This window comes from Rhipicephalus microplus, chromosome X (assembly GCF_043290135.1).
Source record: "Rhipicephalus microplus isolate Deutch F79 chromosome X, USDA_Rmic, whole genome shotgun sequence".
NCBI classification, from domain to species: Eukaryota; Metazoa; Arthropoda; class Arachnida; order Ixodida; family Ixodidae; genus Rhipicephalus; species Rhipicephalus microplus.
The window spans coordinates 112,582,190-112,606,363 of NC_134710.1; the positions used below are offsets into that span (position 1 = coordinate 112,582,190).

Genomic DNA, 24,174 nt, shown 5'->3' on the forward strand with positions numbered 1-24,174 from the left:
TGTAGAGGTGAGCCACTTCCGACATTCTGTAAGACCTTTTGTGCCGAAACCGCTGCATTATCACAACTGCATAAAACTAGGTCACGTCATAACCCTTTACGAAAATAGGTGAGTATGTTCTCGCTGCACTGACGTCCATTGCACCAACAATTGTACAGCCAATGTCCTGAAGTGTTCGAATTGTAAGAGACCCCACGAAGCTTCCTATAGAAAGAGTGCCCAAAAATGAAGAGGGAAATTGTAGTACTGAAACAAATGGCAAGGGACCACACGTCACATTGCGAGGCTGCTGAAACCACCAGGAAACGGCGACATCGGCGCCGCACTTATCCGAGAAGAGCAATGCCTCTTTATCTACACGGCCCCTGAACGTTTTTTTTATTGATTTGTGGGGTTTAACGTCCCAAAACCACCATATGATTATGAGAGACGCCGTAGTGGAGGGCTCCGGAAATTTCGACCACCTGGGGTTCTTTAACGTGCACCCAAATCTGAGCACACGGGCCTACAACAGTTCCGCCTCCATCGGAAATGCAGCCGCCACAGCCGGGATTTGAACCCGCGACCTGTGGGTCAGTAGCCGAGTACCTTAGCCACTAGACCACCGCGGCGGGGATGAACGCTTTTTTTTTTTCCCCCGACTCCCTTGTCAATCAGACTTTCATGGCCGGTACGAATTCCACTTGGCCTACATTGCCGAAGCCACAGTCCAACCAACGTATGAGTGACGGCCGGTGCAAACGACAACACCAAGGGAAGCATGGACACATTTTACGCAGCTTGACCTTCGCTGTCGAACTCACAGCGACATGAAGAATCACAGTACATATCGGCAACAGCGAACGCTGAATCAACGACTGTTCAGTTGCCCTCAGGAGATCTAAGCTGTCGTCATAGTTCTTCAATCACTCCTGAACTCATTTCGCTTGTTCTGCGGTAAGCTCAGATCCCCATACGCTCAGTCCATACAGCAGGTGCTGGATGGTCTATGTTTAGTACTTGCAAGCCTTCAGTAGGCACCACTACTGGTCTACCTGAAGTACAACGTGATGCTCCCGGAGTTTTGCATTCACTACTATAAAACAATGCAGTATTTTTTGTATGCTCTCTTTTTTTCTATCTCCCTATCTTACAATCCATCATCCCCCTTCCCTAAATGTAGGATAGCAAATCGGACGCACGGCTGGTTGACCTTCCTGCCTTCTCTTCCTTTGCCACTTTCTTCCTCCCTTCCGGCTGCTCAGACATCTACAAATGTAAATTCATAATTTCAGACGTAATTTGTCTGCAATCAATTTATAGGAGGCTTTGATCAAAGCTGATAGCGAAATACAGAAGGTTCAAGGAAGCGATCTTCTTGAACAATTATTGCATGTCCTAATGCTGTCGAAAAGTACTCGGAAGGACTAGCGCTGGATGGGGTTGGCCCACCGATTCTCTTCTGATGTTATTTCATTCATCATTTCGTCACAGGTTTATCTGCGTTCAACCTAGTTTGATTTCTCCTTGTACGCGCGGGATTAACCTGGGAACTTAAGCCGGGAAATTCTTGAACTGTTCGTCAGTTTCCCTGTCTACGATTCTTTTATAGCAAATGTCTGTGCGACTAGTGAACGTACGGATTGGAGAAATCGTTAAGCCTTCTTGCGCACGTTTTGCAACGCTTTGCGGAAGGTTAATCGTTGAACATGCAGGCGCCTTAAAAATATGGTTTTGTTGACTTTACAGAAGAATATTCATTTTGGCCTTGAATGCACGAAGTATTCCACGTGACGAAATTATTCACATTCTCTGAGTAATGGAACGGCACCGCTTCCATATCTGGATGCCCATCATGAAGTCTCAGCCAATGCACTTCTTTATTTATTAATCACTGTGTTTTTCCGTTCATCTAGTTCAGCTTATGATTCATGTTTCGGACTGGGTTCTTTTAGTGTTGGTATCCCAGAAATGTAGAAGTGAACGTAATCGAAAAAGGTGTGCTATCAAGACCACCGACTGCAATATATCCAGACGCCGCTTCAGCTTATGAGCACTATTCCGTGTTTTTTAGTTCCACGATCCAATGCATGCAACTACAGAGCTAGTTCTTTAGCACTTCTTTACTGCTCGTGTACAGAGATGAAAACTTCTAACTTATTTCAGAGTTTCATTTTTTTTCACGCAGTATATCACCTAAATGCACAAACTTTACCCCAGTAGTTTACCGAACCACACAAGAAAATGTCTGTATATAAGAAAACTGACGGTCCAATCTTCGCTTTACACAATTATCAACTCACGTCAGCTCTGTCGGGGCCGTAATGCACACCAAAAACATTACAGAGCAACTGTCCAAACGAATACACATTTCAAATTTGACTAAAACTCCAAGTAGCGCCGTTTATCGCCGCTAACAGTCTTTGGGGCGAGGCAAGGTGTATTTACACGTAGTAAAACAGGTAGTCTAGTAGGATATAATAAAAAAACGAGGAGCGCACGCACTTATTTGAGGCTAATCACTATTTCCTACGGCGCCAGGCGCTTCTCTGATCTACCGGTGTGAGAGTAACAGCATGGGTGCCGCGTGGTGCATGTGGAGAGCCCCTAACGACGTTCCAGATATATTCTACGTGCGTCTGCGAACGATGTATTACTGCACCGAATCAGATCGGAAGAGACACATAAAGAGACCTCCACAGTATTGCTGTTAATCGGACTTACTTTATGGCGGTCACTTAACTGTGCAGCCTGCGGGCCGCGTCTCGAGATTTACGACCCCCTTGTGTGCTTTCGTTATCTCGAAACACGTATACAATGTCCCAGGAAACGACGCTCCCGACATCGATTTCGGGGCCCGACAAGAGCCAGAACATCTTCCGTCTTGAAATGTTAAATTCCACCTGCGACCCGTGAATGGGAAGCGGCGTGAGGGCATCGAAGATAAAAAAAAAATGCCCAACGGAGAAGAGGATGGGGTACTTTATTGCGAGCTCCTCTCGCTGCGAATGTGGTGTCGCTTGTTGACGGCCGCGCATCTGTCACGACCGTTGTGTGTAAATTCGGCACTGAGCGCGGGAACATCGAAATCACGCCAGTCGGTCCACGATGAGATGAAGATTTCAGTGCGTACGTTTCCACTTGTCGATGTAAGTTCCGTGATCATGACGAGGATGCCCAACTTGTATAGACCGGTGTGTTCTTCTCCAGCGTTTCTTACGACTTCTTGCGCACGACACCTGGTGGCGAAGTAGTCTGAGAATGGTTTATTGAATTCGATACTACATCTTTCATTAGATGTCCGACGCACACTCAAACGCACTTCCTCATCCTAATGTAATATGCACATTTAAATGGATACTACTGCCCTGCGATAATCTAACAAACATTACTGTTGTCATTTTGTTGCTTCAAACATGTCTTGGTCTTTCTCGTGTGCGTAGAGAATGGGCCAGAAAGAGCCAAGAGTGCTTCGAGGTGTTTAAAACCGCACATTAAAGAGCACGTGATTTCACGTGTTTGCAGCAAACGCGTGTCTGAGCAAGCTTCGCAAGCATGCGCTGTCAAACGCAAATAATCGTGCCTTGGAACAAATAGAGCGTTTGACAGATAACCGAGAAAAATGTTAGGAGCCCTCCCCTTGTCGGGGAGACGGACGTGTGCGCATTCGTCACTATCTATCTATCTATCTATCTATCTATCTATCTATCTATCTATCTATCTATCTATCTATCTATCTATCTATCTATCTATCTATCTATCTATCTATCTATCTATCTATCTATCTATCTATCTATCTATCTATCTATCTATCTATCTATCTATCTATCTATCTATCTATCTATCTATCTATCTATCTATCTATCTATCTATGTCTTTTTTTTCTCTTCTTCGGCAATTCTTTCCGTGATGCCAGTGATTGGACTTATGCCCATGTGCTTAGCAGCGCAACACTTTCGTTGCTATGGGCAACAACGACAGCCATGCGTGAAACAACAAAATGCAACAATGAGGGGCAACCAAAAAATGTGTCAACGTTAAATGAAGAGTAACATCGGAAAAAAAAAATTATGCGAGAAACGGCTGATCACCGACAAGCCCACGATGGCACCTGCGAGGGCCTTGTTGTGTACAGCCGTGTTTCTGTACACTCGCCGGCACAAATTATTGCCGGCGTTCATAACTTTGCTATGCAAGAATAAATGATCCAACACTATAGTATCAGCGATCATATTCAAAGAAGGTTCATTTGTAAAGTGCTATTTGTACTTAGACGGTTACTGAACCGGCATGATGAGTACGGGCCTATGTCACACGTCCTGTTTGCATAGGTGCTGCTAACGCTAAACGCCAAGTAACCAGTAACACCGGCGTGTTTGTTACCCTCATCATACGTAAACGTTCGGGAGATGGCTCCGGTAATAAAGTTAATGACATTGCACGTAGCAGCAGGTATGTGTGTGCGCGAATGCTTGCATAGAAGTGTTTCCTACCTAATTGTTTTAGCAGAATCTGTTTCATGTCTTTCTAACATCACCATACAAGCTTAAGCACTTCTGTAAAAGCTTGGTGTAATGACATAGAGAGCCTTTGGCTGCGTGTAATTTTTTAAACAGAAAATACCCGCTTCGAAAGAGGCTACATATTGCAGTTGTACTGAAACGCGCAACTGAAGCGCGGCGGACGCTTAGAGTATGGCAATATCGTTGCGATCATTTTTGCCATTGATGCTGCGCATGCCAACGACACGCGCTGTCAGCCACCTGGCGCGAAAGAGCAGCGTGTGGTCTTTCTTGGCCGCCCCTCTGCTTGCGGCATCTCCGTGTCTACACCCCGCCTACATTGTGTGGCACAACGCTATTCGTAGCTACCCAACCCATCAGAGCGCACACGCTCAGGATTTTCTCTCAGTGATTGCACAACAACATGTACAGGAGTAGTTTGCCCAAGGATTTTCAAAGGTACTTTGCGGAATCGACCTTATGTTGTCGTAGACTATGTGAGTTATATCTTGTCAGAAAAAAAAAAAGCGCGGGACGAAACTCATGCGTGTCCCTAGCTTACCGTACAGTAACACACGTCTGCAGTGCTCCACCATTTATCAGGATGAATTTCAGACTGCTTGTTTTTTAAGGGCGAAGCTCCTAAAGCCGTGGGTCTGTACATGCTTGTCTCTCTTGCCACGTGACGGCCTAGTTCTATGATTCACTCAGCAGGTGCGGACGGACGAACGGACGGACGGGCGGGTGGGCGGACAGACAGACAGACAGACAGACAGACAGACAGACAGACAGACAGACAGACAGACAGACAGACAGACAGACGGGCGGACGGACGGACGGACGGATGGACGGACGGATGGACGGACGGACGGATGGACGGAGAGGCAGACTGACAGACAGATGGACGGACGGACGGACAGAGGATTCATGGTTCACCTATAAAACCCTCCGAAGCTTCACCACACTCATCATCGTTCACTCCGTGGATTTGCAGTGATTTTTCCTTTATTACTTTCTTTTGCACATCACACAATATTAATACAGCGCATAGACAATACATACAGAGGTAACAAACAGAATAGATACATAGTGATTAAAATTCCTTTATACGGATAAGTGGCTCAAGTTGTTCGAGCCACTCTGGTACCGTATGCATGGGTCTCTAGTTTTACAGTCTTCAATGAAGTTCTTGATCGTTTGGCGGCAATATTCACTGATAAGCAGTGCATTGATGTCGGCATAATGGACCGCCATGTACTTTTTCCAAACTGTGAAGGCCGAGCAACATAAGAATGTCATAAGGTGCTCCATCGTCTTCTTCATTAACTGGTAAAAACCTGATCCTGTAGGCATCTAGCATGTGCGAGCTGCTTCTTCAGTACTGTTGTTTTTTTTTATTCATACGTAGACGTCGTACTTGTAATGTATTGATGTCTTTTCTCGTTTTCTTCTTCTCACATTAAATTTGTTTGTATTGTTTTTTTTTTCAATTTTGTCTTGTGTCGGCGTCGTCCTTTTCGCGATTACAACCTGCCACTCAAACACTGACCTATAGGCTTTTATTCTAAATTTCACAACAGAATCACTTTTGGTCTGCATTGTTGAATAAAACATGAACTTGGCATAATCAGCTATCTGCATTGAGGCGTACAAAAATTAAGCACACTTGCATTTAATCGGACCCACTAGAGAAGCGTGTCGTAATCCTGCTGCGAATTTCAAGTCCTGCGTTTTAACGTTAACCAGATAAGTGTTATAGCTGTAAGCTCGCTTGAAACACTTCATACCATCAAAAACCAGTTATATTCTGCTACAACGTTTTTTTTTTTTTAACTTTCTTGCATGGTACAAGAGACGGAATGACTCAGTTGTCTCATCGAGCCCGGTTTATTAATGTTGCACTCCGCAAAAAGCGCCTCATTTAGCTCGACGTACTTTTTATGCGACTGCTATTGACGACAGCCTTCCTCGTGAAACAGGCTGGCGGGACGGCCTGCCTTATACACTCGTCGTCGCCTCCGTTTTTACAAGAGTTCTGATGCCCAAACCAGCTTTACTGCCTCTGCATACCTTAAACACCGCTCTTTGTCGCTTTTCGCTGCTTGCGGGTGTACATAGGTGTAAATGGAACTTGGAATGTGAGCTCCGTGTGGTGCCGGCCAACGCGTGCCGCGTGCGCTAACTGCCGCCGGTGTGACGAATGGCCGAGAGCATCCTTTTTTGTGGAGAGTCGGCGAGCGTGCGTGCCGCCCCGAAGAAAGCTCGGGGTGCTCGAGAGCGGGAGGCTTGTGTCCTGCTGCTTCGGCCGGCCGCAAATCCGTCCGACGGCCACAACGGACCGAGGCGCTGACCCTCCCCGCCCGCAGCATTCCGCGCCGGTTGCGAGCGAGAGACTAAACCAGGAAAAGCAATAAAAAGGGAAGAGCCGTATATCTGGCGCAATTGAAACTACATTTAGTGCCAATCATTGTTCCCTCACGCCGGCGAGGGAGGGTTCGTGTGCCGGTGTGATTTGTACCCCCGCAAAGATTTATTTATACCCCATAGATGTCCAGCCGCTGTCAGACGTGGCGTCGTGGCGGCCAAACCGCCGGGACAGGACTCTCTCATTTCGCCTCTTTTTCTTTCTTGCCCCCTTCCTCCGTCCTCTTCCCTGACGCTGTCGCTGGCAAGTCTTCCTGCAATGTTTCTTCCGTCCCCCGCCCCCACTGGTCCCGCCATTCTTTCGTGCTTTTCTTTGTCCCTTTTCCTTGCGGTGGACCTATGTCGTGAGGCTGCGCGTGGTCGGCCGGCCGTCCAGCACAGCCCGGACGGCCCGAATGCGGCATGCCAGCTTGTTGCTGCCGCGTGCCACTGTCACTGTCGGGCGGCATGTTGCGAGAAGGTGATGCGGCCACGATTTCCTTAGTACGTGACACGGTGGTGCTCCTCTAATACGGATGAATAATAGAAGACGAAGAGCGATCGGCAGATAACGAAAAGCTTGACGCTCGACAGCTTTATTATTAGTCCGAGCAACAGGTAAGAACAACTCTCGTTTCTTCTGACTTCTGTGTGAGAGCCTTTTTATATAACGTTTGTTTAGTACTCGAGCGTCCTGTAAAGTTGATCATCACGGGCAAGCTCTCATGGCAAAAAGACAAGAATAAAATGATAACAAGAAAAATGGGATAGTGCATACGTGCAGAAAAAAGGAGAGCATCAGACATCCCAGCAGGTTCTCGACACAAAGGACGCAGTGACCAACGTGAATTATTATGGGCCATGTGTGCATGACTTCGTCGGAGAAGGCATTTTGTAGGAACAGAAATAATTCATTTACGGCGGTGGGTAGTCACGCCGTTTTAACGAATGATTGGTCTTGTCAATGCGGCTGCCCTATTATATCGCTGTTCTATCGTGCTGCCTGTGATGACATCATCACACAGCTTCGATATCTTCTTGTTCCCTAGCATGCTTAGCTTGCTGCCTTTTTACGGACTTCTTTTGTGTACAAACCGATCTATTGATCTATCACTCAGGCGAGAAAAGATTGGTGGTGTGCAAGTACAACTATATCTAGACCATGGTTCGAAAATCAATTGAAGGCCTACCAGTGACATATTATCGACAGCATGGGAGGAATGCAAACATTCATCGTCAGAATTACTTTTTACGAAAGGAAACGATCGGAGCAGCATATAGGAGCTCTGCTAACTGAAATGAGGGGGGAGGAGGCTGGCTTATCTATTATCGAGGACTATATACCTATCGTTATATTGATTGATTGATATGTGGGGTTTAACGTCCCAAAACATCCATATGATTATGAGAGACGCCGTAGTGGAGGGCTCCGGAAATGTCGACCACCTGGGGTTCTTTACCGTGCACCCAAATCTGAGCACATGTACGGGCCTACAACATTTCCGCCTCCATAGAAAATGCAGCCGCCACAGCCGGGATTCGATCCCGCGACCTGCGGGTCAGCAGCCGAGTACCTTAGCCACTAGACCACCGCGGCGGGGCTATCGTTATATTGGATCATAGCATGTGGCCCATTGCACTCGTGAGCTGCAGAGGTGCGATCATCACTCACATGCTTTCAATGGTATATCAAATTATAGAACCTCTAGACTATATGCACTAGTCTCTTCCGATGAGAACTACCTGATCTCCCTTCGTCAGTCCGCTATCAATGATCCTAGAAATGCCACACTTTTGAGTTATGTATGTTTGCGATAGTGCTTCTATAAAGCCGCTGTCGAAGTAACTTGCCGAGTGAAACTTAGAGGCTTCGCATTTTGGTCAACGTGGACTATAGCTAAATTTTCTTCAGAACATGCACACTTTCATGAATGTATATATACAAACCCTTTGAAACCCATATTATCTGCCGAAAACCACTGTCATTATGCTGTGTATCGTTTCTCTCCTTAAAACTTCATTCCCAGCACATTTGGTCCGTGAGGACTTGTTCCCTGTAATGCAACGTATAGATACTACGTAACGATCGAGTCTTCAGTTGTTATTATTGTTACAATAGAAACCCTACGCAGCGAAGCTGCAGTCGTACTCTAAATGTACATTTCTCAATGGTCCTCGCTGCGTATTACGGGTAAGGGTATGGTTACCTCGCGCTTAAAGCCAGCGGTGTTTCAAAGCACGATAACTGTGTTCTTTCGGAACGCCCTCGCGACAAGCCAATTCACACCGGCAACGCTGTCCTAATCACGCCGCGCGCGCGACATCGCAAGCACGGACGACCGATCCCACCCACTATTCCGTGGCGCGAGGGCTTGTCACGACAGCGACCAAACTATGTCTGCACCAACTGCCAGGACTATCTGGGAACACAAATTCGGAGCCACTCTGGCCGCTGTGTCAGAGTTTATAGCCGCCGCGAAAACAGCGCAGAACGGCCAAAGGCAGGTACTATAGAGATGCGTAAAACGCACACAGACACCACGGAGTGACATGGGCGCCACGAAATGAAGCGGGGAGTCACGGGGAATATATGGCGCTTCAATTTGTAGAGCAGCTGCTGGGCAGCGACCGCGAACGGCGGCCACCATTTGGCGGGTGTGCATTAGGCTAACGATTTGCGCGCAGCGCCCTTAATGTCCCGCGCCCGTGTCTGGTACAGGCTGAAATACACGTGTCCACAGAAGACTGGAGCGCCGCAACCAGGAACGATTGGAAGGCACGTCCTCGTCGCTTGACCACGCGTTCACCGCGCCGCCGCAACGAGCCACCTCTGCGTGAGCGCACACCAGTATCGGAAACGAGGGACCTATTGCGGCGTGTCATTTCTCATCGCTGTTTGAGAGGGAGAACCAATTTGTAATGCTCACTCCTATAATTGAACTCGCCCAGTGGATGCTAACTGTACGCTTCTACGTTGATAGCCTATTTAGTATACACTTTAAATAACGTCATGCCCAAAGAGGACTGTATACCACTGCTCTCTCGCCTCTATACACTGCTTGCTCGGCTTTTAGTATGCGTTCGTTGTTACAGACTCGCATCAAAGCCTGTTACAAGCATGCAGGTGTGCGAAAAACGCAGAACACAGATTTGTTTACTGTTGTTTATTGATATGTGGGGTTTAACGTCCCAAAACCACCATATGATTATGAGAGATGCCGTAGTGGAGGGCTCCGGAAATTTCGACCAACTGGGGTTCTTTAACATACACCCAAATCTGAGCACACGGACCTACAGCATTTCCGCCTCCATCGGAAATGCAGCCACCGCAGCCGGGATTCGATCCCGCGACTTGCGGGTCAGCAGCTAAGTACCTTAGCCACTAGACCACCACGTCGGGGCCGTTTCCTGTTGTGAGGAGAAACCGTATATTGATTGTAACAAACATTGCAGGTGTGGGTGCCCTTACCAACTCCATGGCCAAAGTTTTAAAATGTGCCGACGCAGTTTTTATCACGACGCGACCGAATGCATGTGGCATGAATAATGCATGGAGTAAGTCACACTAGCTTTCGTTTCCTGCTTAATTGTCTACAGAGGCATGTTTAATTAATTAATGTTTCAAGCACCATAGCTGGGCAAAAATTCCAATACAAAAGTTATTGCTTTCCAAAACGTCCGATTCAACACTTTCTCATTTTGTATATATTACGCACTAGTGTTTTCTCTGCTTACTACATATAACCGCAAAATACAAAAAAAATACCACCTGCCCCGCCGCCGTGGTCTAGTTGCTAAGGTACTCGGCTGCTGACCCACAGGTCACGGGATCGAATCCCGGCTGCGGCGCCTGCATTTCCGATGAAGGCGGAAATGTTGTAGACCTGTGTGCTCAGATTTGGGTGCACGTTAAAGAACCCCAGGTGGTCAAAATTTCCGGAGCCCTCCACTACGGCGTCTCTCATAATCATACGGTGGTTTTGGGACGTTAAACCCCACATATCAACTTGTTCAGTTAGTAGGGGTTGTATAGCAACATATTCGTTAATCTCTAATTCATTCAAATGATTTTCTTTCGGATATATCAAAGTGCTTCTATTTGTGAAATACATTTTTTTGTCAAGCTCGTGGCCAAATTTTATCTGGGTCAATGAACAGATTCGGTCACGTGCTATACTTTTACTGCCACTACGCATATAACAGACATCCATGGTTGTCATTTTCTTTTTTTTTCTCTGCCTGCTTTGTTGGGCACATATATTAATCGCTTCACTTACGCAGTGCCATTGACTCGAGTCCATTCACGGTCAGCAAGAAAACGTGTTCCCATCGACATTAATCTTAGTATAATGTCAGCACTGTTGGCGCACGCCCGTTCTCAAGCGTGTCAGAGCCGTGCGCGAACATGGGCACGTCTTTTGCATGCCGTATTTCCTAATCGTCCGTCCGTTTTGCTCCGTATGGGTGACAGCGGTTGTTTGAACATCGAAAGCGGCGACGGGCATTCGAGGGTGCTTCCTGCAATGGGTCCACGTGCCTCGCAAACGGCTTTCGCTCGCACCCGTTTTCATTTCCTGGCGCTTCACTGTTATCCTGTCAATGGTTATTTTTTATTATCGCTCTAATTTTTTAGTATAGTTATTACACGCGCTCCCCCTTCTCTCTTTGCTGCTCCGTGTCCTGCGCGCCTGTGTGGTCTGACCACTCGCCGTGCGCGCACGCAAGCGCGCAGTTTTATGGTCTGGACAGGTGCTTCGGACGCGTATAAAAGCGAAGCCGCGGTAAGCGTAGCGTGTCGGGTTTCCATTGAGCGGCGCCGGCCACCGGTGGCTCGCTAAAAACCAGCCCGCTATCTTATCGCCATCGGCATCGCGAGAGACGCGGGCGACCACCGGAGACACGTCACAGTGCAGGGAGCAGCCATTGTGCCTCCGTGTGTGCACCAGCTCGTCACATGCGACGCGTGCGCGCTCACTGCCCGGTGCCAGATGGCGCCCTCTTCCATCCTCTCCTCCCCGACGGCCACCGCGTAATATTCGCCGAAGTTGGCGCCAAAGTCGCGCTAGGAAGACGGGGTCCGCGCTCGACGCCAAGTGGGTCAGCCTGTGATGCGGGCCCGCACGTCGTTAAATGCTTCGCCCTCCTGTAAATCAGCGCCACTCCGAAGCATTTCTCTGTGCTCGTGCCGCAACTGCTGCCATTATCTGCGTTCGGGCATTTCTGCTTACGGCGCTCGCCGCTAACACACAACACAACCCGCAGAACGCAGTTATTTAACGTGTTACAGGAGTACATATATCCATCGATGGCTGCGGCTGAGCAGGAACGCGTACAGAAGCTGGCTGACGCGGCACCAATCGCTCTCTGCGCGTGTCACAATCGATCACCACACGGCATGACCACCTGCCCCGGTCCATAACATGCCCTCGATATATATATATATATATATATATATATATATCCCCACAAAAAATGAAGAAACATAATTAGTTATACACATTCGAACACTAACACTAACGCGTTTGCCGGATCAGTAACTCCCCGTTATTGCTTGCTCCTGGAAGTTCACTGCAGCAAGTTATGAAGCGCGCTATATACTTCCTTACAGTGTCACCGTTCTTCGCAACTGCAGTGACACATGCGCGTAGGCCACTTGGGAGCTTACTGCTTAGCTGTGCGTATGAACGTATTTAGTTACACGGATAAACGTGGATTCCATTTCAACAACTTTTACAATTACACGATATATACGCAAGGTCATATCAGTCTCAGCTACGATCGCTGAAATGTGTACTGTTTCTTTCTATCGACTAATCGACGAACCACAGGCGCTCGCTTTTTTTTTTTTCAATTCTCCATTTATCAACTTGCACGACACGTTACACATTAAGAGAGCAGACGCAGCATGAGTTGTTGCTAATACGACTCAACAGCCAAGAGGAAAAATGAGAAATGGGTTTCTTCTCCGCTCGGAATTCGTGACGCAATGGCAGCGCTCGTTTAGTGTCGCCTGTCACGTCCATTTTATGAAGCCGCAGTTGCCCATTTTTGTATTATTATTACGACACAACATATGAGCACGTCGCAAACGAGAAACCTGACACTCGGAGGTCGAGACGACTTTTCCTCGAGCTTAAGTGGAACGTCTTGTTTTTTCTTAAAATATAATGCCCGCGCTTCGTTCCATGCGTGCCGTGACACTTTGTGAGCCCTGTTCGTTCGTCATTTCTTCCTTTTTGCTACCAGAAGCTACTGTCGTATGCATGGAGTGTACGGAGGACATTAAGCGCGTAATATATGCGGGAGACACTATAAGCGCATACCTATTCCAGTAAATGCACAATGTAATAAATGTATTGTAACTGTACGAATACACCGATATACGTGACGTGGAACATAACAACTTACCCGTATGCAGCCAGAGCCGGGTCGTAGTAGTAGGAGGCTGGTTGCGTGATGCCCCTCCACGGATCAGCAGCTTCTTTCATTGTGTACGCCGGATTCTGCGAAACAAGAAAAAGATATACATGAGTATCCTGCACAAGTAAAACCGGGTGCCCTTTTGTGCACTGAAGATGCTATAAGATGTTATAACAGCATAAACAATAGCAACAGCACTTAATGAATGAGACTTGTAGTATGGTACGCGAAGGAGCACGCGTATATGGACACTATATATGGGTACGACGTAAACGTGAGTGCCCTCAGCGTTAGGAACCCATGCACAAGGCTAATGCGCATCGTTAGTTGAACCCTTGCAGGGCCCAACAAGACAATAGGCGCCTATTTCACGCTATAGTAAGTATAAGAAATGGGAACGTTCCTTAATCTCTAACCAATATTACTATCGGTGGCTATATATACAGTTGCCGCTTAGCTATTATCATGTTGTTATTGCTTATAATCGCTGCTCTTGCATTTTTATTGACGTGATAGCAGTATACAAGTAGTTTTATGTTCTTTTTAAAACACATATCTTCTAGGAAAATGAACGCACGAACTGTCATTGTACACAAGGCAACGTTTATTACGTAGCACTTCAATGAACACACACATCACATCTTGAAACAAGTTTCAAGGCAACAGTACAGTTTGCAACATAGAGTTTCTTAATGTACACCAGAGGGAACTCTGGCGCTAGTGTCTATGGGAGCTGCAACGCACGGCGCTTCAGCGAGCATGGGAATGATGATGGGTTGTACACACATTTGTCTAAACTTCGTACTTCTGGCCTGATTTTGGCTCCGTGTGTGCTCGTGTGGCTTGGAACTGTTTTCTCGCGAAACAAAAAGCAGCAAATGTTCAGCGATTGTGCTTCGCCACCTCATTATTTTAGACTTACCTTTCCAAACTGGGTCACAAAGTTCAAAAGGTTTGAATCTTTATTTCAAAACAAAACCGAAACACAGCAATGAACGAAGCCGCAAGTACGATTCGCCGCCCGCAAGAACGAAGACTAGGCAAATGTGTGTACTACCCATCATTCCCATGGTCGCTGAACGATCGCAGCGCCAGAGTCCCCTCTAGTTAATTTTAGGAAACTTTATGATTTGCAACAATATTTCATTACCACACCATGATATCATTTTACAGAAAAAAGTATGAAAACAGCGATGCAAGGCACAATAATATATACGCCATGTTAATCATCAATTGAAATACAAAACGGTGTCATATGTTCTACATTTTTTGTATGTATGTGCAGGCGCGCACACATTTCTGTTTTAAGAGAACTTTTTGGGGGGCAAGTTGTTGCACGTTCATAACTAATTTTAAGGCGCGAAAAAAAAACGCGAACACAAGAGAATGGCATTTATTATTTTTTTCGCGTCTTACACAAATGCATTCACAATTCCTTTTATCTCTACAATTGTTCGAAAGCCCAGGGCACCGATATCTTACATAACAAACTCGGCATAACCCACTTACTGTACAAATTGATGTTATATGTGAAGCATGCAAATGGAAGGTGGCTTTGATGTAAATTTTAATTGATAAAAACGTTACAAAATTACGCTACAGATACATATAAATGTTGTACGCGCAGGCAACACCAGTTCTTAACAGTTCCGTAATGATATCAACAGCAATGTGGGTATTATCAACACCAGACGCAGTAAGTTAAGATGAAGCGCTTGTGCACTTACGAAGATGGTAGCCCTGGATAGCGCTATATAGGCCAACTTCAGTGGATAGACGCCTGTATCATACGAGTACATATGCAATGTTCATAAAATTCGATAGCCAGCATTGCAATTGCAATTGACGTTTCACAAAGAGTACTCCTGCATAAGGTCTGTTTCCAAGGCAGTTCCGAGATGTGGCGTGTTTCTCAGTGGTACAAAAGTTGATTGCCAAGCCGAATGCTTGGGCTCGATTCCTGCTAGAAGCATGCATGATATTTATTAGTTGCATTCTTCTGGTCAACGCTGCTGATGTAAGTTTCTTTAACGCACTCGCAATTAAATTATCAAGAACTGTGTTCGCCGTTCTTGGCTACATATGAACTATTAACCACCTGTGGCGCATTAACCGCATATATTTATAGCGCCACCCGTGCTATACATGCATGCGTCACACGTGTCTGGAGGAGAGGATTCGATGACGTACCTGGTGGTATTTTCACTTTATTTATGTCATGACTAGCCACCTATGTTCGTCAAACTTTCTTACTCTCATACACTAATTTTGGACTATACGCTAAGTTAAAGAGGCGATCACGAAAACACACAGACGTCGCCGGGTATATATATACATGGATACATACGCACATAGAAACGCTCAAAGTGCCTGAAGTCCGCCAATAAAAGCTTTGCTTTCATAAATACTCTGTAAAACACTCTGATGCATGATGCTAAATGGCCGCAGGCCAACAAGTGAACTGAGCAGTATTCTACGTTATCGTCGTTCAAAATATTTGGAAAAACATGGCTTCACCGAAACTCCGAGCACTCTTAAATATTTCATAGTGATTAGTTTATTTGATTACAACCTTTTATTGGCTTTAGATAAAAAAACATGGAACATCTGCTTACATATTAAACCTTGGTATCAGCAACGCAAAACACGTTTTAAAACGAGCGCTTCATTTTCATTGAAATAATGCAGCTCAGTCCAGTTGATCTGAATCTTTAGAGCGAGACACTAGTCATCTGTTATCAAATGCGAACTGAAGTCTGTATACTAAGTGCTCATTTCTCAGCTCAGCACAAGATGTCACAGGCTATGGCTTTCATCAATTGCAGAAAAGGACGCGACAATTATCATGATTAAACGTCATAGATGGTAAAGCATATAGTTTCTTGACTTCGCGGAGTGATTTTGCGTTTGCTCACGTTAGAGTAGGCAGTAAATGTTAAGTGCCGTGCTAATGAGGCTCGTCCTTCTACTCCGCCATTGAGGCGCTGTAAAGATTGACGGCAGCAGTTGTCCATGTGGTTACTGCAGACGTCTGCGCCGCAATGCGTTAGCTTGCTTGCTGAGATCTGCGACGCAGCGACAGTGGCAGTGTCAGTGAGAGGGCGCAGAATTGTGAAAGTTCCACTTGTACATTGCTAACGCTTGCCTTCATGTGTCGAAAACCTTCTACGGAAACCGTATGCGTGATTTGGCTTAGAAAAAATGCGATTCGCTTAGGATTCTTTCCGAACCCCACCCGCTATGCAGAATCACTTAATCATATATGTAACAAAGTCTAATGGTGGAAAAAAAATATCATGCATTGTCCTACTTGTTTTTTTTTATTTTTCGTCCGAATAAAAGTTACGTTCGAACTTCAGGAACAGAAAAATTCCGTGCACTAAAAACAAAGCCGTTCCAAGCCTGGTTCTGTTTATGACCTTTAAACGATTGGCTACAAACACAAGTAAACTACAATCACGGACATCCTGTTTTGAACAGTACTGTTTTACACGTTTTCTTATGGCTTCTGTAGTGCCCTCGCCACCTGTGCAATATCTGGCACAAATGCGAACACAGTCAATATTCGGCTCCCAAATCGTCGATTTTCTCCTACCACGCACGTCTTGTATATATACGTCGGCGATAGATTCCACCTTCGAGATCGCCCTTCGCGGAAGCTGACGGCGTTCGCCGCAAGCCATCTTCTAGCTGCGATGCCACGCGGAGGGTCCTTCCAAAGGATTGCGTGCACCGTCCACAACGTGCCGAAGGAGCGCCTCATGGATCCGCCTTTTGCACGCCTCCGTCGACTGACGAGAGCGCACCGATTTGTGCTGCACCCGTCAGACGTCCGAGTTACGCGTGGACGTAGCTCGTACGTTAAACGTTAAACAAGCTCCACTGAGCTGGCACCCGCGTATGTCCAAGTGCGCGAATGGTGCACTTTCTTGTCGTCTTTCAATCCGACGCATGCAGTATAGAACCTACGCCTCATGCCAACACTAGATAGTAACATCTCAAAACTGTACGCGCACTCGTAGACGGCCTTTGTTAGCCAACGAGACGCTTTCCTGCAGGTTTCATGTCCCTGCCTCTTCTCTTTTCTTTTTCGCACTTTTAATAGAACATGTGCGACGCTAGATATAAGCCCTGTTGTGTTGCCGTTTTCGCACAGGAGAAAAGTTTAGAAGCAGAGCTGAGAACAGCGCGAAATCGCTATCTATGGCGGTCTCACGATCGAAATAGCAGACGAAATTAGAAAGTGCGTCGAGTATGTTCCTTGTGTTCCTTTGTCCTCCGCAGTGGATCAGTGGTTACGTTGCTCGGCTGCGGACCTAAGGTCGCGGGTTCAATTCCGGCCGCGGTAGTCGCTTTTCGGTGGAGGCGCATAGGCCTGAGTACTGTGCGATGTCAGTACACACGAAAGATGACCAGGTGGTTCAAATGTCCGGAACCCTTCACTACGGGCACCCTCATAATAATATCATGGTTTTGGGACAAAAAACCTCAGATATTATTATTATTATCCCTTGAAGGAATGAAATATACATTTAAGGGCTCGTTTCCTTTGTTAGACACAATATTAATGAGATCCTGCACAGAATTAAGCTGAGGAAAGTATAAGGGGAGTTATTAAGTAATTGCAATTTAATTGGGAAGAAAAGTGGACAAAAAGAAAACTTGTACTGAGCAGAAAACCTGCGATCTTATAATAACGCGTCCGATGCTGGACCAACTGAGCTACCACGGCGGCCATCCCCCCGTCCACTTTATGGGGTGTATATGTGCATTAAACGTGGGAGCGTCAGTCAGCGCCGCCAGCAGCCATGGCGACGAGTGTGAAGCACTCTTCATCTGCCCGTTTGGCGTCATCTTAAGGTAGGATAATCGGTGAGCTGCCAGCTCGTAATAAGTTCACGTGCTTGACGTCCAACAGGATGATAAACAGTGTTCCACAATCGCCGCCATGGCTGCTGGCGGCGCTGACTGACGCTCCCACGTTTAATGCACATATACACCCCATAAAGTGGACGGGGGGATGGCTGCCGTGGTAGCTCAGTTGGTCGAGCATCGGACGCGTTATTAGAAGGTCACAGGTTCAGTCCCTGGCCACGGCAAATTATCTTTTCGGCCACTTTTCTTTCTTCACATTTACATTACAATTGATCCTAATACCATCCCCTATACTATCCTCGGCATGATAGTCTCTTAGGTCTCACTAATACACTAATACTTGTATTCCTTGTGTGACAGCGAAGGAGACACTAACTTTGCTTTCATATTTGTGCAACACTCTTTCTCCCCTTTCGCACGCTCTTATAGCAGTCATATACAGCGCGAGTGTACGTGTATACGTACCTACATTTCTTACTCGTATGCACTCACCTCAAGTCGTCTAGAACAGGACATTACATTTTCCGTCGAGTTGCGAAAACTTTTATTTATTTTTTCACTTCCTAGGTGTTTGCACATTTAAGTGTGCATCCCTATGAGCACCTTGATGCCTCATCTGTTCACCTTTCATAACGTTTCTGCACAGGTCAAGACAAAGCAGCCAGCTGTATAGAGGACACATGACTTGTAGATTACCGCTTCTACTTCCCTGTGTACACGCGTAACCATGTCGATTTGCGCGGTGACCAGCTATAGACATACTGAAGAATATTGATCCAGGCTCAAGGCCAAGTTTCATTTTTACCACGGGTGCTTAGAGATGCTGTGCAGATACAAAGAACGCACAAACACGCAATCGGAGGTCAGTGTATATGCGTGCCTTAGTGTTCCTCGTATTCGTGCAACATTTTATAAAAGTTATAAAGAGTGGCCACTACCTCTCCTCATCAGCAACGGTGATTGTGAAAATTTCTCGTGTAGAATAACTTATAAACACGGCTCTATGCGTAAGAGTCAGTAAAAACTCTTCATGCTACTGAAGGTTGCATAAAAGGATGTGCAGCTTTACATGAATACAGGAGTCTGGCTTGGTGGCTACCCGAACTGACTGCGCTGCTCATTAGGCTTTCAACACACGCCGCCTCACCTCCTTTATGAAGGCCCTGAAATGACGTTTAGATAGGAGTGCAGTGTTTGAAGAAGTCACGAAGGGAACAGTCCGTTGTGCACATCAACTCGTCCGGATCGATTCTGCGCTGCACACGAGGCTTTATATTCATTTACATGTATATATATAGAAGAAGCTCAGCGGCAGCTTTTCCTCTGGAGCATTATATATATATATATATATATATATATATATATATATATATATATATATATATATATATATATATATATATATATATATATATATATATATATATATATATAATGTTTTCTTTGGCAACACACATTGGCCACTATGCAAAGTTAGGCCGTTTTATCTGTTCGACGGGGCAAGAATGCGCCTTCCGGAGGCATAAAACACAGCGCTTATAGACTGTAAAGGTCTTCAGACCTTTCCGGGCCAGCTTTTGAAGTCACGATAAATCTTGTCCCAGGACTCGGAAGAAGATGGCCCTACGAGTGCGCATCCAAAGCCAACTGCTTGCTGCTTTCACAGTTTCCTTATGCATCAGCAATTTTGACAGGTCCCCCTGGCGGGAGATGTTTTGCCTTGGAGCATATTCGAGACATCACGCGCGCTTTGCGTGCTGCGAGCTCACTGAGCGCGTGCAGAATACGGCCAGCCTCCCCACGCCGGCCACCTACTCTTATTCTTCTCTGGGCGCGGCCAGGCTTGCTCCGAGGCTTCCAATCCAGCGACCGCTGTTTAGGCTCATCGTCGTACCATATTGCGCAGCTAAAGCAAAGCTGGATGCGATGGGGACGATGTGAGAAGAAAAGCGAGCAGAAAGAGGGAGGCAGTCACGAATAACACCAGAGGTGGGCAGCGCCACGCGTTTTGGGGCGCGAAGCAAACAAGGAAAAAATAGAAAAGGCGGGAGGCGCGCACAGCAGCAGTCAGGTGGGGGGGCGTGCCGCTTTCCTTTCTTCGCGTCCCTTTCTCCTGGCGCTGAGCGTGAAGAATGACGCAGCTTAATATGAAAGGTGAGCCTAATATGCAGCGGCGGCCCGAGGCACGCCTGGGATCTCCCCCCACGTGGGGCAGCTAGGAGCTTCGGCCGCGGTCCGCTCTTCGGGACGACCGCCGCGCCTACCCGCGACGCTTCCTCACCCGCGGACCAACGGGCTTTTGTTCGAGGCCACTGCCACTTCCAGGTCCTCTCCCTCGGCTCGTTGGTGCCAGTCGGCCGCTGCTTTTGTTTCGCTTTCATTTTCCCCGCAGCGCCGCTAATCTCTGGGCCCCAGCAATCCGTGGCTCGTATTAATTTTTCCGCCTCCCTCGCAGCAGCGAACGGTCCCCACAGCGCCGGCTGCCCGTGCCGTCCCCCGCTCGCCGGCTTTTCCGTGATATAATGCGTGGCAAATCGTTAAAGATGAGCGACAGTGTCATGGCCGTCAGAATCAGACAAGTGAACGGAGCTGGTGGGCGGTCGGGCTTCACTAGGAGAGGGGGCGAAAAAAGAGCGCGAGCGTCTGCGGCGGGAGTTCCACGGCCTTGCTTCTAATCGGCTGGCGTTGTTTTTTTCTCGCCCTACATTAAACTCTAATTTTGATGAAACTCAATTTTGGGCTTCTTATGCGCGACGTCCGGGTATACAGAGCACCAAGTGTCTGAACGTACCACACAAACCTACTCGTGTTAAACGCCTTGACGGCATGGTGACGAATCTATTCCTCCTCCCCGCTCCCCCCCCCCCCCCCCAAAACACATAAAGGGTGCACTCTCATCATTTCAAGAAACGAAACGGCAGAGTAAACACAGAACAGAAGAAATTAAAAGGCGCGGTGCATACTGTATTTTGTATATTTATGCGACTGTGCAAACACGTATGATCAAACGACCTGCACACATTGACGCGCTGTTTCATCAATGTTGATTAACCAATTGTTCATCCCTACAGTTCTAGCAGTTGCTTCTGTTAACTTTGGTGTGAGGACAATTTTCATAAGAAAATTGAGCGATTTTTCACAAGCTGTATCACACCCATTTTCATCAAAATATCACAACATATTTCACCTCGTAAGACAATTTTTTCATAAAAAGTTAGAATGCGACTGGTATTACTTTATTGTAAAGACATTAGCATCCACCGATGATGTATAGGCTGGCCTGCGAAATGAATGTCATGCTCCTCCGCGTCATTTCCTGCTGTTTCAAAGAAGGTTTAAACAATTTACAGGACGACCTCAGATTGCACGGAAAAGTGGGAGGATCGTCAGCAATGTTAACAAAATTCAAATGCAATCAATAAAACTTAATGCAGACCATGTGGCAAAGAGAAACAAGATTTCTCACCAGCCATGCTGGTCATCAATTTAGTTAGCTCATATGATAGACTTTTAACAAAAGAGGTAAAAGGACAGAGAACGACAGCAAGCATGATTAAAAATGAGAATGGCCGTTCGGCTCCGGAACGGGAGCTTTACCCTGACTTGAGGGGGAAAAAAGTTGACTAGTACATTGCCCCATATAACCTTAAGCACATGGCAGTGACAATAACCAAAGGGGGAAGGGCAGGTTAGCGCAATTCCGGTTCAATTCAAGGCGCTGTCATTTTGATGTCCAGAAGATGAACACAAGTTTGAAGCTGCGACACTGTCACTACGGGCAGCTGTCAAACTTCACCATGACGCATCACCATGACTCAACGGGCAGGTATTCTAGAAGCAAAAAAGTATCTTTGAAAATATCAGCAAATAACTGTCAGTTTGTAACGTCAAGAAGATACTTCCTAATAACAGTACAAGCATAATGTAATTACGGGGCTTTACACAACTTTCCACGTCAAAACTGCGATATGATTTTAAGTGACCTTAAAGGAGGTGGGGGGGGGGGGGGCTTAGATTAAGTTCATTCACCTAGAATTATTCGACATGCGAAGTATTTAAGCATGAGGTACTGCCCGTTTCTGACGAACACAAGCTTGTATGCAATTTTCTTTCTTGAAAATAACCTAAACTATATGCTTTTACGAAAATTTCTCAAGCTTTTCTTTCCTGTCGCCGCATTTAGAAACACACTGTGGAAAAGTGAATAGAGGAAATAGATTTTGCACTATATACTAATACACCCGTGGGACAAAATCAAATAATTACGATTTATCATAGGCGCCATTATTTTATATTTTGCTAGGTTTCATTTAGACCAGGCGAGTAACCGTCAAATCTTGGACGCCATATTGGAGGTGACGCAAGTACAAAACACTGAATGGCCATGGTTTACGTCTGAGCCCCCGCATTCACTTTGTAGCCAACGACGACGCTGACGCAGACATTACAACCACTGCAAAGAACTTGTGAAATCGGGTTTCCGCGTGCTCACGACATTACGGAGAATGAATAAAGACTGATTATCGCCTTTAGAAGAAAAAAAAACAGCGAACAGTTAGAAGTGTTGAACTTACCGCGAATTATTTCGTGCACGTAGGAAAAAATGGAAAGGACCGAAACTATATTGTTAAGAAAAGACCTACTCCTGTTCCTTCAGTCATGTTACAAGATGAACGTCATAATTACTCAAGCAGAGCCGACGTACTGCGAAATCTGGGCCCACTAAGTCGTCGTTTGAAAGACAGCCACGGCTATTGTCTCGGCAGCAGTGTATCATTTTTTTTTTCAAGCACTTGAATAATAAAGCCCGTGAGGCTTTCTCGAATTACGTCACTGGAGATGAATTGACTTCCTAATCTGACATCATCTTGAAAAAAAATAAGGACAACAGGTCAATTAATAAATTAACTGTGTCGATAACCTCTTTACTTAGAGAAGCCTCATGACATGCGTATATTTAAAAGTTGAGGAGCTTTGTAATGAATGGCTGCCTCCATGTTCTTACTTTTCAAGACGGCTAACATTTCGAAACAAGCACCGCCCAATTATTCTTAAAATTCACATCGTTAAGCACTGGCGACTTTAAAGCCCCGATTGGCGGCCATGCTCCGTGTGACGTGTAATGATTACGTATATAGATAAACCTTGTCTTCACGCTTTCCTCGATGCACGATGTGAAGCTGATTGCCGATTCTTGAAACGCATTGGGGAAACGCATTGTCACGCAAGCAGCAGCGAGGTCGGCGCAGGCCGCTCTAACGCACGGCATGATGTGAAGCTTCTCGACCCGGAAAAAACGTCAACGTGTTATTCCAAATGCGGGAAGCGTCTGTGAACGCAAAACCATGCAGTACGACGCCGCATGCAACAGGACTATACTGGGCTCCAGTATTTCACAGTGAGTGACGTCGTCCACATGAATGCTTGCGCGTAATTTTTTAGCTTGCGCCCTACCATGAGCAAAACGCTGCAGTTTATTTATACATTTGGTCAGAACTCTGGGCGTTGCAACGGGATACCCCTGACAGCAAATGTCAGACTGCGTTGCTCCCCCCGCCGCAGTTGTGAGGTCGAGGCTTCAGTGTGGTTCTTTTAAGTGCCCTCCACCGTACATATGCCCCAAGTGTTTTGGCTAACACGACTGTTGACAGGTTTGCCCGCAATGCTTCAACGCCCCCCGGATATTTTGAGCTGCTCCTGGCGCAGGCTGTCATGGGTCACTTTCGTGCTTGTCTCCGTCTCAGCAGCCTTTTGTGACTAAGGCACTCGGCGAAACAGAAAGAGCCTCGTCTTACCGCACACATGCACGGAGACCACGTTCCCGTTCAGCGCATCCTGTCATTATTAACCCACTTATGCAAAGGAACCGATGATGCTACCTGATCAAATGAAGTGTACTTAATGAGTCTTCACATGCACCACAAGCGACCGTAACAATTACAATGGCGTCAGGGCCCTTTTTGAAGTCTTTGGGTTTTGCCAAGTTTACGAATGA

The 24,174-nt window shown here is 46.4% G+C and overlaps 1 protein-coding gene across 1 annotated transcript in view; it reads right to left on the reverse strand.

Moving 5' to 3' along the window:
* LOC119176331 (uncharacterized) overlaps window positions 1-24,174 on the reverse strand; it is a 192,576-nt gene that overhangs the window by 44,822 nt on the left and 123,580 nt on the right. Inside the window, exon 3 of the mRNA XM_037427557.2 lies at window positions 13,293-13,387. Coding sequence (XP_037283454.2) covers window positions 13,293-13,387 — 95 coding nt within the window. The remainder of the gene's footprint in view (window positions 1-13,292; window positions 13,388-24,174) is intronic.